This window comes from Penicillium verrucosum, assembly GCF_028828655.1.
Source record: "Penicillium verrucosum strain IBT 35672 chromosome Unknown utg000004l_segment0_segment0, whole genome shotgun sequence".
Classification (NCBI taxonomy): Eukaryota; Fungi; Ascomycota; class Eurotiomycetes; order Eurotiales; family Aspergillaceae; genus Penicillium; species Penicillium verrucosum.
Window position 1 is genome coordinate 1,689,255 of NW_026643213.1, and position 18,630 is coordinate 1,707,884.

Sequence of the window (18,630 nt, forward strand, 5' to 3'; positions counted from 1 at the left end):
CCACATAGTTCAAGTGGCTATTGATTCAACGGTTTCACAATACAAAAGCATATGCAGTGGGTACCCATGACTGCCTGACACCCCATTCGGGGTGTACAGGAGAAGAGAGCACACCCCGGGAGTGGTATAGTAGGATGTTGTATGGTCAAGGGCTATTGTACTAGTATCTAGTAGTATAAACTTAGGATCAACCGCCATACCCGATTTAGATTATGTTGTTTCGAATTGGGTTTCTAGAATTAAGTGGAAGAAATGTAGTGGAGAAGCTATAGCCTGTGAGACTGGCTATTTATATATCCACGCATTCCTCGCCGTTTCCGACGGAAGTCGGAAATCTAACGGGCCGGCGAACTCCCGAGGTTGGTTGATTGTAATGGGGCAGTATTACGGGGTCTTCAACTTGGTGATCACATATATAATCTGCGCTGCACTTCAAGCTTCAAGTCAAAGTTCTGGATATTCATGCATAGCGACGAGAAACTTGGTAGCTGAAGACAATTGACTGGTTGGAATTCTGTGACTTTTTCTCATCGGGCTCATATTTCAGTAATGTAACTCCTGGCTATCAAAACTTTCCGGGGGAAGCTGGGAACTCCTGGAATTTACAGCAGAATCTTGAGCAATCGCTAGTTAGTTCTAGTTATATATTAAAAGTCCTCTGCATGTTTTCTACCGTCTTCGTATACATCAAAGGAGGCCAGAAAACCACCAAAAAGAAATTATAAGGCTGTATAAGCGGTCGACTATTCTTGTGATATATAAATTTACATATGTAGTGAGTGATACGTCAGAATCCAAATTGAAACTGGATCTTGGGGGGGCGGGGTAATTAAGCAAGCTTGGCTATCCGCGCTCTCTCCCTCTTCATGACTTCATGAACTCGGAATTACCATCTCGCCATGGCTATCCAGTCACTACGCGAAATCAACGCGTATAATCTACGCACCTTCAAGCGCCAATATGTCTCCGAGATCTCAGGTTCGCTTGGCGACCTAGGCACATTCCTGCCTATCGCGATTGCACTAGCTGCCAATGGCACCGTCTCCCTCGCTAGCACATTGATTTTCTCGGGCATTTTCAATATTCTAACGGGCGTGTTTTTCGGTATTCCACTACCAGTCCAGCCGATGAAGGCCATCGCTGCAGTGGCAATCGCGCGTAGTTTCTCAAACGGCACGATTGCTGCGGCGGGGATCTTCGTCGGTGCCTGTATCCTCGTCTTCAGCTTGACGGGTATCTTACACTGGTTCGCCAATGTAATTCCCATTCCAGTCATCAAGGGTATCCAAGTCGGGGCGGGATTATCCCTGATCATCGCAGCCTGCAGCAGCATGCTTCATCCCTTGGGCTGGATCAACCCCTCCTGGGCCGATAACCGGATCTGGGCAGTTGCTGCATTTGTTGCACTTCTGCTCACCAATATTTATCGCCGAGTACCCTATGCGCTCGCCGTGTTAGCGCTGGGTCTGGTGTTTGCTATCATTCGGACTGCATTGGCGGGGCAGATGCCCAGTTTCGAGGTGTGGCATCCTTTCGCTCTGGTTCCGACCCCACTTCAATGGCGTGTCGGTGCTGTGGATGCTGGCATTGGTCAAATTCCCCTTACCACGCTGAACTCCATTGTGGCGGTTGTTCACTTGGCGAATGATCTGCTGCCGGATGTGCGCACTCCCTCCATCACTCATGTCGGGCTGAGCGTGGCGGGCATGAACTTAATTGGCTGCTGGTTTGGTGCGATGCCCGTCTGCCATGGATCTGGTGGTCTTGCAGCGCAGTATCGGTTCGGAGCTCGCTCAGGAGCAAGTGTGATCTTCCTCGGCCTGTTGAAACTTATTATTGGCTTTTTCTTTGGAGAGACCTTGGTTGACCTTCTGAAGCGGTTCCCTGCTGCCTTGCTCGGCGTGATGGTTGTTGCAGCTGGCGCGGAGCTGCTTAGCGTGGGCGAGAGCCTCAACACCTCTGGTGCTCGGGACCTCAAACAGGCCGGCGCTAACCTTTTGTCAAATATGGAGCATATTAGCCCTCTTCTTACCGATGAAGACCGCAGTCGCCGCTGGACTGTCATGATGATCACTGTGGGATTGCTGGTAGGTTTCAAAAATGATGCGATCGGTTTCATTGCCGGTATGCTTTGCCACTGGTCCTACGACATTCCCAAATGGTGGGAGAAGGCGCGCAGCCGGTGGTCAGAGGGACGCTTGCGTCTACGTGACTAAACATACATTAACGTGGAAATTTCGGGTTTACAATCTCTTGATATCCTTAACATATGCATGAAGAACTCACCAGATATATCATTTTGGTTTTTATGTATATAGCAAGTGTAACTACTTACCATAAGCATTGAAAATACCCACCAATCCACTCACACTAGAGCAAATTTCTAACATCCACGTCACTCTCACTCCGCAGCCTGGTGCCTGTACTAGGATCTTCATACGGGCGGTTCTCCCTTGCCGAAGACGAGAGACCATCCGCCGCAAAATCCACCTCCCGTCCGAACCTCCGACCACTAGCGTCCTTCATCTCCTTATGACGCCTAGTAACCCCACCGATATCATACTCGGGTTGGTCATTATAAGAGCCGGTCACGGGATTATAAACTCTAGACCCCAGCGGCGAAGAAACCAGATTAAACGAATCGTCCTCGCCGTCCCCATCCAAGAGCTGAGCCGCCGCACCCCCAATACCAGCCAGGACGTTAGGCGAGGAATCTTGGGACGTGAAATTTTTGGAATCTGAAACATTATCCTCTAGTTCAGTGATGCGCCGTATTCCACCCGCAGAGGTACCGCCTGCGGGCTCTGGTAAAGCTAGCTGTTCCTGGCCTGTGTTGTCGTAACGTCGCTCTTCAACGACTGCTGGTTGGCCTAAATCTTGCTGGGCGGTACGTACGACTGTCGTGCCGTCGGGTTCGGTGTATGAGGTTGTCGAATACCTGTGTCCGGTTGTAGTTTTGCCGTCGCTGCCGTTGGTTGTGGAACTGTAGTAGTACGAGGAACTTGTGAAAGAGTCGGACATCGTGGTGAACGGCCGCGCTCGGTGGAATGTGGGAGAGGAAAAAGTTGATCTGGTCCACTTGGAATGCTTTGCAATTGAGTTCGTTTAGTTGGGTCAAGGAAGGCTGATACTAAACCTTTGGGGAGATGTGTTGATGTTGGTTTGCCTGAAGAAGCTTCTCGGTATGAAATGTTGGCATCGAGTTGTATTGATTGCTTTCGATGTCTAAGCTGCTCAATTCCGATATGTTTATATAGTTTTGTCTTGTCTTGTCCTGTGGCAAGGTGTACTTGCCTCTTGCATCATTGCCTCCTGCGGCAACTAACCTCTATGGAAGAGGCAAAGACCCATCGGTGTCGCCGAGGGGTCTGGAGAATACCCCACGAGCGTTGAGCTGAGGAACCGAAGCATATATTGATCGTGTAGGCGTTGTCCATAGATGCCCGGTGCACGGATGAAGCCGTAGATAAGGTACTGGGCGTATCAGAATGGCTTATCACCTCTCCCCCGCTTTTCAACATCGAAACCAACTCATCTTCAACTTTGGAACATAAAGCACCTCATGGCCGGACTTACCGAAGCCCAAGTCGCCTCCTTCAAGGAGAACGGGTACCTCGTCCTCCCGGACTACCTCACCCCAACCGAGGTCACGACTCTCCTCGCCGAAACAAACAAACTCCTCGAGGAGTTCCCACTAGAATCCCACCCCTCACCCAGTTCACAACGGGCGACGAAACAGTCGACCATGTAGGCGACGACTACTTCCTGAGCTCAGGCGACAAGATCCGCTTCTTCTTCGAGCCAGACGCGTTCAGCACCGAGCCGGATCCATTGACCGGCCGCGCCGCGCTACTGAAACCCAAAAACCGCGCCGTCAACAAAATCGGTCATTCGCTGCATACCTTGTCTCCTCCATTCAACGCCATATCACTTAACGAGCGGAACGCTGCCGTCGCGCAGTCCCTGGGATTCGCCGACCCTCGCGTGCTGCAGAGCATGGTTATCTGTAAGCAACCCTCCATTGGTGGAGCTGTGCCGTCACATCGCGATTCGGAGTTTTTGTATACGGATCCACCCTCTGCCGTAGGCTGGTGGTATGCGCTGCAGGATGCGGGACCGGCGAATGGGACGCTGGGTATGTACAAGGGGTCGCATACGGGAAGTAAGGGTGGTCACATTGCTAGGAGGTTTGTGAGGAAGGAGAATGACGTGGGTACGGAATTTATTGAGAATCAGGGACCTTCACTCCCCAAAGGCATGGAGGAGGAGAAGAGTTCGGAGGCTACAGATGAGGATCTAGAGATTCTTGATATCAAGGCTGGATCGCTTGTGCTCATTCATGGGAATGTTTTGCATAAGAGCGAGAAGAATACCAGCCTGAATAGTCGGTATGCCTATACCTTCCATGTTATTGAAGGTGCGGAGGGGTGGGAGTATGATGCACGGAATTGGTTGCAGCCGCCTGCTAGTGGGTTCTCAAAGTTGAATGCTTGATACACAGTCAGAATACAAATGAATGATGTTACGGTCAATAATGGTAAATAGTTCGACTTTTATTCTTTATGCAAACCCTGTACAAAAGATGGCCCGCCATATACACCGAGTGTGCGAATCCCAGACACCCCGAACTCCAAGTTGCGATTCAAGGCCGTCAGATCAGGTTGCCTTCAACATGTCAAGCATTCCCTTCGTTTGCCACGCTTGTTGGGCCATCTCCACTTCATCGCGTACCCGGCGGTGCAGACGTTCAACCATCTTGTCGACCTGTGCGGACTGGCCCAGGTTTCCAGAGTAGATATCGAGGAGGTTCATGGCGACCTCGACGCTAAGATCGACCAGACGGGGTTCACGGATGTTCTTGTGAACCCACTGTAGGACAGGCTGAAGAGTGACCTCATCGCGGTCTTTCAGAGAGGCGCGGAGGGCGGAGCGGTGGCGCAGGGCCGTGAGGAGTGTAAGTTGCGCAGTCTTGTCCGCCGAGGTGAGGACCTGGTCCAACGCAACAGAGTAGCGTGCCTTACGGAGATCGTTCTCCCAAGGCTGCTCTCTCTTCCGCTTCTTGCGGTCCTGGCCCTCAATGACAATCTCCACACCTTCTCCGATGAAATCGCGTCCACGGAGACGCTTTTCCCATCCAGAGCCACGGGTCTTCTTCTTCTTAGCGACTTCCCGGTCATGCTCCTCCAATTTGCCCTCCAGCAAAGCTGCCATTTCCTTCCGGCGTTCCCGCTCCTTGATCTTCTGCTGACCAGACAGTCGGGTTTTGATAGACAGGAGACCTGACTGCATACCGACGGCAATGTGCTTATCCTCGTATTCAGTTCCGGAAGTAATTGCGCGCAGAGAGAGAATGGGTGACGGGTATTTGGATCCGGAGACGGGGTTCCACCCAGTGGTCTCAAAGACCTTCATGTGTCCATCGAGCGCACCACTGAGCAATCTCTCACCGTTGGAGGCCAACGCAAGGGCAGTTACAGTCTTTTGGTGGCTCTGGATCATGTGCAGCGGCTTACCAGCCACAATATCCAGTACCGCAATCTTGTTATCGGCCGCGGCCAAAACTGTAGTTCCGGCGGGCATGGGCAGAATGGTCTCGATCGGTGCACCCATCTTGAAGGTCATAGCGGCACGGTTTCCAACTCGGGGATCCCACAGGCGAACAGTACGATCGTAAGAACCCGAAACCACCAGACCAGAAGAAGCCATTGAGCCAGGCATGAATGCACCGCTGCGCACGTAATCGCTGTGCCCGACAAAAGTGCGCGCACTAGTCTGCGATGGCAAGTCCCAAAGCCGCACTGTACGGTCATCACTGGCTGTGAGGACCGAAGTAGGGTCGCTGGGAGAGAACTTGGTCACCCATACGGGTTGCTTGTGGTCCTTCCATGTCTTGAGGATGGCGCGCGATTTCACATCGAAGACTTGCACGGAACCGGTGTCGTCACCTGCCACCAAGACACGTCCATCTGGACGAACATCAGTACCGCGCACGGTATCGTCAAATCGTGTGAGTGTTCGCAGAAGTTTCCGCGTGCGAATCGAATAGATCTGGACTCGTGCGCCCGTTGTCACGGTGAAGACATCGGGAGGTTGTGTAAGAGAGGGGAATGCCGCGGTAGAGGAAGGGACGGAAGGCTGGGTGATGAGATTGACCGGGCCATTGGCCGGTGACGGGATCAGGAGCGGGTTTTTGAATGTTCGCCAGTATTGTTGCTCGGGCGTTAACTGCGTCGAGGGTAACGAGGCGAGCTTGACCTGCTGCAGAGGCAGGACGGGGGCCGCCATGGTTACAGCGGTGGATAGACAGTAGTTGTTCGGGGGGTATTAGTTAGGTAGATAGCCCGGGATGAGCAATGGGTGGTAAAGTTAAGCCGACTAGAGTGCTATCGTGAAGTTCATGGAGACCATCTTTTTTTCTGCCGATCAAAAAAGTTCGTCTCGCCCAATCGGGAAAGGTGGCGGTAGCTCTTTCTGCCTGGGGCATCAGATTCTTCAAGCCTGAGGCAACAAGGCATATACTAAGATCTTGGCACTTATCCACGGAGCATCATTGGCACATGTGACTTTGCCCGTGCATCAAAGGTGTGAAAGTCCAAGGTTGAATACATGGTGGGCATATGCTCGAGCCGGTTGATACCGAACTGGCTGGCACCCTGCAACTGGTACCGTATGTGAAATGGCGTCCGAGTATCTGAGCTGGGAAGGAGATGTAATACCAACCCCGGCCGGAACTGCTCGCTCATATAGGGAAGCATACAAATGTAGAGTAACATGCCCCTAGTTAACTATACCTAATTAGCTAAATAAATATCAAGATAATCTTTTTCTTAAACTATAGTTATAGAAAGAGATATTTAACTACCTATTTACTAAAGGATTCTTTATTACTATAAGACTAGAATTAATTAAGATAAAATAGATATATAAAGTTAAGCCTCGACTATAAGATCAAAGTATTTAGGTACTTCTTTTAATCTAGATTTCTCATTGAAATGGCAGTATAGCCACAATTAGGCATCCAGTGTGCACACCCAACTGCTGACAAATTTGCCAAGCTTCGAATGAGCGGGGTTTACTGATACGAGATTGGCTGCCTTCAGGCCTTCAGAGCACCCCACTCCGTACAGCAGTACTGAATAGTTAGTTAGATGCACCATAATCACATCTTTCACACAGCCCCGCTCCACGTATTCCATCGAGCTGGTTCTAATTCTCTCCTTTTCACCGTGTAGATCTCTACAGATGGTTGACCCAATTTCGATTCTGTCCCTCGTGGATTTGTGTCTAAAGTAAGTGAGTTGTAGAGATATGATATTTCATGCTATTAATACTGATAGATATGGGAAATTACTGGTGCACACATGTTCCGCATTTGCTCATGCAAGCAATGAGCTTCAAGAGCGAAAGGTTCGGGTGAACCATCATTGGATGCGAACTGAAGTTCAGCTCGAGGTACTTCAACAAGTTGAGGGAACCCTAAATGAAGTACACCGGAATATTCAACAGGAAACCCTTCAGATACTTCTCAGCAAACTTCAAATCGCAAATGAGAGCCTTGAGGCCGTCTCGAAGGATACCAGACCTGGAAAGGATGAAATGCGAATTCGAAAATGGAAATACGCCTTGTTGCAGCAGAAGATCGATAAGGCCATTCAAGAACTCGAGCTCTGGCAGCAGGTATTTGATCCGTCGTGGTACCTAATTGTGATGAGTACATCTGGCATTGATACTACACTACACTCGCATCCGCGTGGTCCAATCGGTGCCCCACACACTCCAATCTCGTCCGCTCGATTACTGAGGACCGCACTTCACTCCGACGAATCTTCTAGAATACCAGTTTTCCTCCCCGAAGAAGGTCTAAAATCCCTACAACTTTGCGATATCCCACTCTCTACTGCACGTATCGGGCAAGGAAGAGCTTCTACATCGTCGCAGTTTGTTCTAGAGCAATATGAACTTTCCCCAGAATTGAATTTGAGACAATTCGAGAAAGACAGCCGCGACCTAGCACAGAAGCTAGCTTACTCGGATGCTCTGGAGTTTGGTCTACTCAACTGCAAAGGTGTTGTCAGACACCAAGATAAGAACGGGGGCGAACTGAGTTCAAAGGCGTTGACCTTTATTTTCCGAGTTCCTTCGGGATTTTCGCAGCCGCGCAGTCTCCGGAAGAGTTTAAAGGATATTGCACGAACCGAGTCCTTATCTGATCGTCTTAGAATTGCACGGGGTCTTACGAAAGCAGTCAATTACGTTCATATATTTGGTTTCGTCCATAAGAACATCCGCCCGGAGACTGTTATACTACTGAACAACGGACCTACTGGGATAGGTTCTACGTTCCTTATTGGGTTCGGTAATTTCCGGGCCGCAGAAGGAAATACTTTGAGAAAGGGCAGTTCCGCATGGCAGAAAAGCCTGTATCAGCATCCTACTCGCATGGGGGTTACTCCTACGGCCGATTATATTATGCAACACGACATTTACAGTCTGGGGGTCTGCTTGCTTGAAGTTGGGCTCTGGGAGAGCTTTGTGGATTATGAGAATGCTGAGGCACTTTTGCCCCACGCAAGCGAAAAGCCGGTTGCTATTCACGGTTACTCTTTAGATGACAGTGTTCAACCTTCACGTTTCAAGGACCATCTACTCTCATTGGCGCAGGGCGAATTAAGGAGCAGAATGGGCACTATCTACTCTGAGGTTGTAGTCACCTGCCTTACCTGCCTTGACCCTGAGAATGTTGATTTTGGCGACGAGCGAGAATTCCAAGATGAAGATGGAATCTTGGTTGGCGCTCGATATATTGAAAAGGTTAGTGTATTTGAGCGACTGATTTGCATGCGAACTCGACTCACAATTCTACAGGTCATCATGCGACTCAATGCCATTTCCATCTAAGCTCTTCAAGTTTACGAAAGCACGAAAATTCTAGCGTCATTTTCTCTCCATAGGCACAATCCCGTCCAATAGTTCACCTTCAATCCCAATTTTATATTATTAAGGGATGTGGTACACTATACGACGTGTCCTTCATTGGCAGCTCAATGTCTGCTACTCGGCTAGATAGAGAGGAGTTAGACGGAGATGGGCGAGAAGAAGGGAAAAGAAGTAGCGAGATAGGGGAATAGAGAAGAGCGATATACTATTATGGGATCACATGAGGTGACCCACGTATAGCTCTCTCTTCGTCACTCTTCTCTTATCCACCCTCCGCCTCTCTCCTCTGCGTATTCCTGTAGCAGATAACAATTCCTAAGACAACACAACACGTTCGAACGATGTGCCGATTCTACTTTGAGGCCACAGAGAAGGTAATAGAAGTAAGCCTGACAGGCTGGCGAGCTAAGATGGTGGACGTCGTATGTTGTACTGATTTTATGAAAGCGTCACAGCGATCCTGAAGGGGCAGCCTAAGTACGATAACGGCAACTAGAGCTGATTCAACAGATTATGCCTACTACATAGGAAATATCTGGCGGTGGTTTAATATTCCTCAGTACGCTAGGTGGACGGCTCCGTTGTGATTACGTTTGCGAGATTTATATGATAATCACAAGCATTCACATAACGAGGGCGATTCTAACGGCCTTGTCACGTTCTTCGGGTGACTGGAAGCTGGTGGAACAATCTTTAGTTAGTGAGTATCAGTATCTTAAACACCGTCCCAGGCCCTTGTTCTAAAGAGATTAGAAAATAGAAAAGATGGAAGTTGATCAAATGATATAGACGTATAAAATAACTACTATCGACCTGCAATCTTTCCACAAAGATTCACACAACCATATCTCGTATCGCTTACGCTGACCGGCCGCCATCGTGCGACCAGGCCACGGAGAAGACGCAATCGTGGTGGCCTTTAAGCGTCGATACACAGCGCCACGTTGCTGGATCCCAGATCTTGACTGTCTTGTCGACTGAACCCGACGCCAGCCGGTCGCCATTGTGCGACCAGGCCACCGACATAACCGAATGGCTGTGGTCTCTAAGCGTCGATACACAGCGCCACGTTGCTAGATCCCAGATCTTGATTGTACTGTCGTCTGACCCCGATGCCAGCCGGCCGTTATCGTGCGACCAGGCCACAGACTGGAACCAATTATTGTGGCCTTTGAGCGTCAATATACAGTGTCCCGTTGCTGGATCCCAGATCTTGACTGTCTTGTCCACTGAAGCCGACGCCAGCCGGTCGCCATTACGCGACCAGGACACCGACCTAATCAAACCGTGGTGGCCTTTCAGCGTCAATATACAGTGCCCCGTTGTTGGATCCCAGATCCTGACTGTCCCGTCCTCTGACCCCGCCGCCAGCCGGTTGTCATCGTGCGACCAGGCCACGGAGAAGGGCCAAGTGTCGTGGCCTTCCAGCGTCGATATACAACGCCCCGTTGCTGGATCCCAGATATTGACTGTCGATCTCCCCGACGCCGCCGCTAACCGGCCGCCGTTGTGTGACCAAGCCACTGACTGGACCCAATTGCTGTGACCTTTGAGCGTCGATATACAGTGCCCCGTTGCTGGATCCCAGATCTTGACTGTCTCGTCCAACGACCCCGATGCCAGCCAGCCGCCGTTGGGTGACCAAGCCACTGACTTGACCCCATCGCTGTGACCTTTGAGCGTCGATACACAGCGCCCCGTTGCTGGATCCCAGATCTTGACTGTCGTGTCCTTTGACCCCGACGCCAGCCGGCCGCCATTGTGGTAACCAACCACTTCCCGTCCTAAACCGACCTGACTAACCAATTCTTTCCCGATCTTCTCTTCCCGGTCATATCCCTGTTGCCCGAGGTATGTCGCCGCTACTGTGAGCTTCTTCATCCCTTTCTCTAAATTTTCCCTTAAATTCTGTGCCCCCGGTCGCAAGGGAGAGTTACGGGACGGTAACGGCGTGGGCACTGGATCTATGTCCGGCGTGCTAGGTGAACGAGGCTGCGGTTGGTGAGTACTAGAGCTGCTATATGTGTCCGACCAGGCGTTAGACGGTGGTACGTTTAAGGCCGTCAGACCGTCTATCGCGTTCCCACCCGGCTCCCCTCTATATCATGTTAGAATAGCTCCCTATATTTGGGAATTTGACCCATAGAAGATTACCCCTGAGAGACACCGAGCTGCATAGAAAGCCAGTCATGCGCCAAGATTTGCTCGATGGTGAATCGTCGTTCGGGAGCCTCGGCCATAGTGCCTAATACAAAGTTCATGCAGAACCCGCTCGATGTACCTAGTGGCCGCAGGGGGAAATGTGTTTTGTGATCACGGGCATAGTCGAGTAAGTGCTGGATGGTGCGGAACGGGGGAAATCCGGTCCTTAAGCAGAATGCCACAGCCCCGAGTGCCCAGACGTCGACAGCCGCTGTGTATGGATCCGGCGAATTGCCCCATAGCTCCGGCGCCATGTATCCAAGAGAGCCAATCTGGAGTGTTCCAAGAGCAGTGCCATCTATGTTTTTAGCAATTCCAAAGTCCGCTACTTTAACGTGCCACCGGGGGCCTAGACTGGAAACGAGGATATTCTGCACCACGTTAGTATCGCTAAGCAAAGATCGATCGGCATCAGACCCTACCAAAGGCTTGATGTCCCGGTGGACGAAATTCTTCTGATGCATGTATTGCAAAGCCTGGGCCACCTGCACCGTGATTGACGCCGCTTCGGGCTCCGGGAACGGCTTTATTATGTATTTCTGGAGGTCACCGTACTCGAAGAACTCCATTGCGATGTAGAAGTGCTCTATGTCATCGAACCAGCCAAAGCATTGGACAAAATAGTTTCTATACTGAGTTTAGTTAGTCTTCCGGTCTTATCAGGCACTTGACCTAGTGCCCTTTCCGCCTGCTGTACCTCAGGGATGTGAGAGTTAGAGAATGTAACTAGGGCGTTGAGCTCCCGCCTGGACATTTCCGAAAACGTCGACTGCCGCTTACTGAGACGTTTCACAGCGCGAATGGCATCCTTTGAGGGTCCCGATATACAATGCTCCTGCCAGACGTCGCCAAAAGACCCCTTCCCTAAACATCGCACAGCCCGCCAGCGCTCGGAGCCTGATGGTCGTAGATGATGTCGGTCTCCATTCGCGTCATACCCGGTTTCTAGCCTCCAACCCCGTAGAGGATTACTCTCGAACGAATCCATTAACTTTTGGAGGCCCTTGTAGATAACAGTTAATAAAAAGGATTAAGAGACGCTGGCCGTCGAAATGCTGTTGCTTCGATTATGCGGGGTCAGATACCCGTCTCGACGGGGCTGAATTAGTTGTGCCAAGCCAGGGTACTAACCCCCGTCAGGTCAGTTTGTTTATTATTAACTAGCCGTGCCAAGCGCCCAACACCAGGTCCCCTGGTGTTGGGCGCTTGGCACGGCTATAGGGTCGACTGCAATGAAGGCCCCGAGGACAAAAAGCCCGAAATTTCGGGCAGATGGGAAAAGCATCTTTCCGGGCGAAATATATATATCACCATAGATGCAGCCGGGTTAACAGAAAGGCCTCACTTACCGTACGGAAATAGTCAAGGGCTCGAGATATGTCTTCCTTTCGGGAATAGCGTAGCATCACGACATAGAATACGGCGCAGTAGAAGTGAACTTGAACAACCAATGAGGGTCGGTCTTTTCCATTTCGCTAAGCCTCTGCCGCGGGCAGGCCGGGCTACCAGCCCGGGGGTACTCGAAAAAGAGCTCCGGGATACCCGCCAAGCCTGCTTATATCATCGTCTAATATTGAGTACGTCCCAGGTCGTGGACCTCAGGGATACCCAAATTCATTTGATTATATAAAATATATTTAGTCCAATCATACCAACCCTTGGCGTAGCCCTATACTATACTAAAATGTACCACAACTACTCAGTATATCTATATATATCCCAAATACTATAAAATATCTTTTATTTACTCACTTTTTAATATTGTTTCTACATCAATTCTAGGTTATAATATATTTCGTATAATATTAGTATCTTCTAGTATAACCTATACTAGAATTTTTATAAACGCCGAGTATATATACTAAAATATATAACTAACTAGTTATATATTTCTTTATACTTCTATCCTATTAAACTGTTTAACCTTTTCTTTTTCGCTTTTCTCCCTCTACGTCTATTCGATCGGCTTTAAATCTCGTATATATCTTTATTAAATTGTCTATTTATACTCTACTAATTTTTAGTATTTTCCGACTATATATTATAGTAGTATAAACATTTCGGTTTTCTCTACCCTAGGGACGCCCCCGCTCCGGCGTTCGTTCGGGGGTTAGGCCGGTTATTAGGCGCCTAGTACGGCTATATTATAGGTTCTACTAGTAAGAAATAAAGGAGGCGGTATAATTAATTAGGAAGGCGGTAGTAAAAGGTATTAATACTTTTACGGAGTTACCTGATTATAGAGGGTAAAGAGGGTAAATAAAAGTCAGACGGAAAATTAAAAATTAGAAAAAGAAAACTATAGTTATATAATCAAATGAATTTGGGTATCCCTGAGGTCCACGACCTAGGACGTACTCAATATTAGACGATGATATAAGCAGGCTTGGCGGGTATCCCGGAGCTTTTTTTTCGAGTACCCCCGGGCTGGAACCCGGCTGAAACCCCTGGAGCCTCCCGAGGAAAACCAAGACGTCGGGTCCGGCAACGGGCCGGAAAGATCGGCTCGGGAATTAGGTCATCCATGGATGTACATTGATTGTATAATTTAGTTTATGCCTGGGGATGCGGTGCAGATTCTTCGTTGACTCGACCAGAATCAAATTGGCGAATCCATGTCCACGGAGGTAATTTAGTGAATATAATTAGCGTTATAGTTATTAATGATTTAAAGGAGTGTGAATGGTATAGTACGCCATAGTTATCTGATGTGAACCTGAAACATTGCTTAGTTTATGATCTCTTTCTCGATAGAAATAGAGGGGATATTTCAGCTGAGGTTTTGATTCATATTTTCATCTTGGGATTTTCAAGATTTGTGTATTAAGTCCACACAACAGGATATGGATCCGTCATGTACCAAATCAGGTCTTCAACGTCAGCGTCATCCCGCCATCCACCACCAAATCAATACCATTGAGATAGCTAGCCCGGGGACTGCATAGAAAGATTATAGCATCCGGAATTTTGTCTACTTATGCAATGCGTCTGAAAGGTAACATACTCTATGAGTGGTAGGCTAGAAGAAACCACAGCTGTCAAATCGACATGTATGGCCTCCAGTTGTGAAAGATTCTCCCAATTCTCAATATTCTCAGTCTACTCTTTAAGTGAACATTTCCTAGTCGATCTTCCACCCCTTCTGAAGCTTCATGCCGGCGTACCATGTCTTGACATACTCCTTTCCTGCATGAGGCCCATATAATTCAACTTCCCATTGAGGCGAAGGGGGAGCAAGTCCCGTCTCTGCAAGGCAGGTTTTCTGCAACTCCTCAATACTTCCACCGCGATCGTAAATCGGAAGTTCTCCCAACTGGGCACGTTCCATATGCATCCTGACCCGCAGCTGTTCAGTTGATGCATAGTCTACTGTAAAGTCGCTGTTGACGACAACGCCATATCCGTCGCGCGCTCCATTCATCGTAACAAGCTTGCGATGAACTTCGAGGGCAACCTTCTCGGCAGGTCGCGTCAACGGATCACCCAGCCCGCCTCCACCCCAGGTTACCCACTCGAGGAGATCACCGACGTCAACGCTGATATGGTCGCATTTTGAGGGCAAAATTTCAATAGGTGGATTTTCTGCAGACTGAGAGTACCGGTAAAAGGTCTTTCGAGATCGCTGACCTGGCTTTCCACCCTTCAGACCCCATGGTTTGGTAAACCACCGATCATCGTGGAGACTGAATTCACCACGGCACAAAAACCGATACTGCGTGCGTTGGGCGTTTCCGCCACGGTAGAATCCGGGACCGCCACTGTCAGCGACGCTTTCATTAGCTTCAATACGTAGTGGGTAATTGAGCTCAATGCTTTCTGTGGGGATGGACTTGATCGCGGGGAAAAGGCAGTGGCAATCAGGACCGTCACCGGCCTGGCGGGCAGGAACACCCCCGAATCCGATTTGATAAAGCTGATACCACTCGCCGTTAGGCTTAAAGCCGGAATAAAAGAAGTGAGGTGAGTCACTGAACCCGGCTGCAGCCTGGTACGCTTCATTCTTTTGGCCGATTAAGGCTTGGATAATATCGAGCGTCCGACCCAAGAGATGAGTGCGGCAAGAGATTGGCGCGGGCCGGACAGGCTTAAGCACTGTGCCTTCAGGAATATGCACGTCGATCAGGTCGTGGAATCCATCATTGATGACGGTACCCGGCGCAGCAGCCGCAATAAGATAGTACCCGATGAACATCTTAAACAGAGTCTCCGAGAGATAAAAGTTGATACTGTATCGGCTCTGTGGGGAAGTTCCGTGCCAGTCAAACAGCAGCCGACCGTCTACCTTTTTCATAGAGCAACAGAGAGCCCAAGGTCCGACGTTATGGCCATCATCGTCAACAAAGTCCGTGAAATGGCTTTCTTTATCGTCAAACTGTCGTTCGATAATCTTTGCCAGTCCGGTTCGATTCCGGTGCAATAGCTCATCAGAGGCAGCTAGGTAAACCTCACAGCCAAAACGGGTAGCCAGCTCACAGACTCGTCTGCCGGCCATAGAACATGCCGCCACGATTGCCGTAAGGTCGGAGCGGTACCAATCGGGCTGACGAGAGTTTCTACACAAAAGCTCCACCAAATCAGAGTTCATGACTCCGCGATTGTAGAGCTTAAGGCAGGGAATTTGAACACCATCGTCGAACACTGAGGTGGCGTTAATAGACATGCTTCCAGGAACCATACCACCGACGTCCGTTAGGTGGCCGAACTGTGAAGCCCAGCCAATGATTCGACGGTTGTAAAAGATAGGCAACAGAACAATAACGTCATTCAGATGGCTAATAGCACCCTGAACCTGGTAGGTATCATTGGTGATAAATATATCGCCTTCCTCAATAGTGCCTTTCCACACCTCGAGGAACTGCGTAATGAAACTGCCGAACTGGCCAACCAGCATCTGTCCTTTGCTGTTCGTAATGACATTGAATTCGTCTTGTTGCTCTCGAATGGCTGGCGACATGCTGCACCGTAGCATCATCTTATCCATCTCGCCTCGGATAGAGGCAAGGGCTGCGGATACCAAGGTGGGGATCAGGGGAGTGGTTCTGACGAGGTCACTAGCAGACTGGACTGTATAACTGGTCGCATCTGAGGACTTGTCTAACACGTTGATCAGAATATTCCCGACGCTATCTATCTCTCCATAGTAACCAGGCAGAATCAATGTGTTGCTGTCCATCTCTGTAATGATGCATGGCCCAGTCACCTGGACACCCTGCTGACTGATCTTTGATCGATCCCACACTATAGCCTTTTGCTGCTGCCCTTGCACGATGATGGTCTGTTCCCCAATCTTTGCGGCTAGTGGGGGTTTAGCCGACAACGCTTTTCCAATCTGTGGAATATTAACGACAGGTGAGTCATCGATCAATATAACTCCCAGCCGTATCAACTCTAGTTCAAAATTTGGAAGGCAGTAGGTAAAAAGCTGCTGGTGCTGGCGGTCAAACTTCTCTCGTAGCACATTATGCCACTCCTGAGTGCTGAGAGCTAGCTCATCTGCCTCCAGGTCGACCGTTATTGTCAACGCCTGGCCCTTGTACCTGAGGTCGGCCTGATACTGCGCCTTCCAAGTAACGGGCCACAATGTACTCATGGATCTCTCAAGGGTTTCCCGGGCCTGTTTCTCTAGCGCACAATACTGGTCTTGAACTGCGGCCGCGGTCGTTTCCGACACCAACCGAATAAAAGTAGCAGATTTCTCATGGGTCATTTTGGTAGTCACATCGCCCTGGGCGCACAGAATACCCGGTGAAGGGGGAATAATGACCGGCCAAGCCCCCAGTAGTTGACCAACGGCGTTCGCATGCATGGGTCCAGCGCCGCCGAAAACCACCAGAGCAAACTCTCGAGGGTCGTACCCTTGCTCCACAGAGACGAGACGGAGTGCTCCGTGAATGGTTTCGTTCGTGAGAGCGATGATATCTTCTGCAACCTGGGAGACGGGGAGGTTCATTTGCGACGCGATGTTCTCTACGGCCGCAATTGCCTCCTTAACATCCAACACAAAGTCTCCTCCTAACAAGGTTTGGGGTAAATACCCCAGAACCAGGTTTGCGTCCGTTACCGTTGCTTGACCTCCATTATTTCCATAGCATGCAGGTCCTGGCGATGCGCCCGCACTTTCAGGGCCCACCCGCAACGTCTCTGTGAGCTCCATATATGTCGCAATCGAGCCTCCACCAGCTCCGACGGTGTGGACATCCACGGCGGGAGAGCGAACGGTCAGACTGTCGATGGTGGTTTCCCGTCGCAGGCGAGGCTGACCGTTATAAATCAGAGCGCAGTCTGTCGAAGTTCCACCCATATCCAGAGTGATTAGGTTCTTATATGGGGTGCCTCGAGCCACGACGTCTGCCACTCCTGTGACGCCTCCAGCTGGACCCGACATGAGAATAGTGACGGGTAATTCTCCAGCTAGCGCTAAGCTGGTTAAGCCACCGTCGCTCTTGAGTACACGGATAGTATCGCTTTCAACCGCGAGCTTATCAGCAAGATTCCGCAGATATGTCTGGACCACCGGTTTGACCAGCGCATTCGTACAGGTCGTGACCGTGCGTTCGTACTCGCCCACCTCGGGCAATACATCAAAAGAACAGATAACGGCCACATTGGAGCCGAGCTCCTCATGGATTACTTTTTCCACCACGCGTTCATGAGAGTCATTGCTGTGCGAATTCAAGAGGGAAATGGCAACAGCTTCGGGATTTTGTCTCCTTAACACTCGCAGGCTCTGCCGAAGATCCTGAATATCCACAGCTGTAACCGGCTCTCCATGCACTGACATTCGCTCTTTGCATTGCACTACCCGTTCCAGAGGGACGATAGGCTCTGGCGGAGTAAAGTGCAACCAGGCACCCAGACCGCCTGGGATCTGAGAGCGACGCAGGGCCAGAACATCTTTGTGGCCAGCTGTGACCACGAGCGCGGTATGCGCGCCCTTGCCCTCTAGGACAGCATTGGTGCCTGTTGTGGTGCCGTGGTGGATGAACTGGAACTTTCCACTCCAGTTGAACTGGGCTTTGAGGATTTCACGCACTTTCTTGATGGCGTTCTGGATGCCAATGCTTTGGTCTGGGATTGTGGTTGGAACTTTGGCTCGGACGCTTTGACCGTGAGGAGAAAGGACATATACGTCGGTGAAGGTACCACCGACATCAACTCCGAGTTGGTATCCTTGATTCATGACGAATTCCTTTTGTTGATAGTGACAAGACAGTCCTACTCACAAACAAACGAAGTGATGAGGAGGGGCTCAGGAAGGAGGAGGGGGTAATAAGAATAGTGGATCGTTTGAGAGGACAGCAGTGATTTTTCACCTGCACCCTGGTGGTGACATAACAATCCGGTCTAGAAATTCCCTCGATATCTTCATTTCTTTGACTAAGTTTTGGATTACAAATTGAATAATGGAACTACTTCGTACTCCGAGTTTATGTCCGCATACATCGATATCTCGATCTCTGTTGCTTTAATAGATACTTACACATATTCAAA

The 18,630-nt window shown here is 49.8% G+C and overlaps 7 protein-coding genes across 7 annotated transcripts; 3 read left to right on the forward strand and 4 right to left on the reverse strand.

Annotated features, from left to right (window-relative positions):
- Positions 1-899: 899 nt before the first annotated feature.
- Positions 900-2,216, forward strand: N7516_010057 (putative sulfate/molybdate transporter; the record flags this gene model as incomplete). The annotated part of the gene is made up of 1 exon (XM_057222776.1): positions 900-2,216. One exon carries the CDS (start codon positions 900-902, stop codon positions 2,214-2,216), a length of 1,317 nt encoding a protein of 438 aa, XP_057069997.1.
- A 154-nt stretch (positions 2,217-2,370) lies between these two features.
- On the reverse strand, positions 2,371-3,021 carry N7516_010058 (uncharacterized protein; the record flags this gene model as incomplete). Its single annotated transcript, XM_057222777.1, has 1 exon — positions 2,371-3,021. The coding sequence occupies one exon, from the start codon at positions 3,019-3,021 to the stop codon at positions 2,371-2,373; it is 651 nt and encodes a 216-aa protein (XP_057069998.1).
- Positions 3,022-3,562: 541 nt separating this feature from the next.
- N7516_010059 (phytanoyl-CoA dioxygenase family protein) lies at positions 3,563-4,494 on the forward strand (the record flags this gene model as incomplete). Its single annotated transcript, XM_057222778.1, is given in 2 exon segments — positions 3,563-3,687; positions 3,699-4,494. 2 exon segments carry the CDS (start codon positions 3,563-3,565, stop codon positions 4,492-4,494), a joined length of 921 nt encoding a protein of 306 aa, XP_057069999.1.
- Positions 4,495-4,656: 162 nt separating this feature from the next.
- N7516_010060 (snoRNA-binding rRNA-processing protein UTP15) lies at positions 4,657-6,285 on the reverse strand (the record flags this gene model as incomplete). The annotated part of the gene is made up of 1 exon (XM_057222779.1): positions 4,657-6,285. The coding sequence occupies one exon, from the start codon at positions 6,283-6,285 to the stop codon at positions 4,657-4,659; it is 1,629 nt and encodes a 542-aa protein (XP_057070000.1).
- Positions 6,286-7,242: 957 nt separating this feature from the next.
- Positions 7,243-8,898, forward strand: N7516_010061 (uncharacterized protein; the record flags this gene model as incomplete). Its single annotated transcript, XM_057222780.1, has 3 exons — positions 7,243-7,289; positions 7,338-8,811; positions 8,866-8,898. The coding sequence occupies 3 exons, from the start codon at positions 7,243-7,245 to the stop codon at positions 8,896-8,898; spliced, it is 1,554 nt and encodes a 517-aa protein (XP_057070001.1).
- Positions 8,899-9,795: 897 nt separating this feature from the next.
- Positions 9,796-12,127, reverse strand: N7516_010062 (kinase-like domain-containing protein; the record flags this gene model as incomplete). Its single annotated transcript, XM_057222781.1, has 4 exons — positions 9,796-11,035; positions 11,092-11,510; positions 11,562-11,771; positions 11,837-12,127. 4 exons carry the CDS (start codon positions 12,125-12,127, stop codon positions 9,796-9,798), a joined length of 2,160 nt encoding a protein of 719 aa, XP_057070002.1.
- A 2,133-nt stretch (positions 12,128-14,260) lies between these two features.
- On the reverse strand, positions 14,261-18,319 carry N7516_010063 (uncharacterized protein; the record flags this gene model as incomplete). The annotated part of the gene is made up of 1 exon (XM_057222782.1): positions 14,261-18,319. The coding sequence occupies one exon, from the start codon at positions 18,317-18,319 to the stop codon at positions 14,261-14,263; it is 4,059 nt and encodes a 1,352-aa protein (XP_057070003.1).
- Between the last annotated feature and the right edge of the window lie 311 nt (positions 18,320-18,630).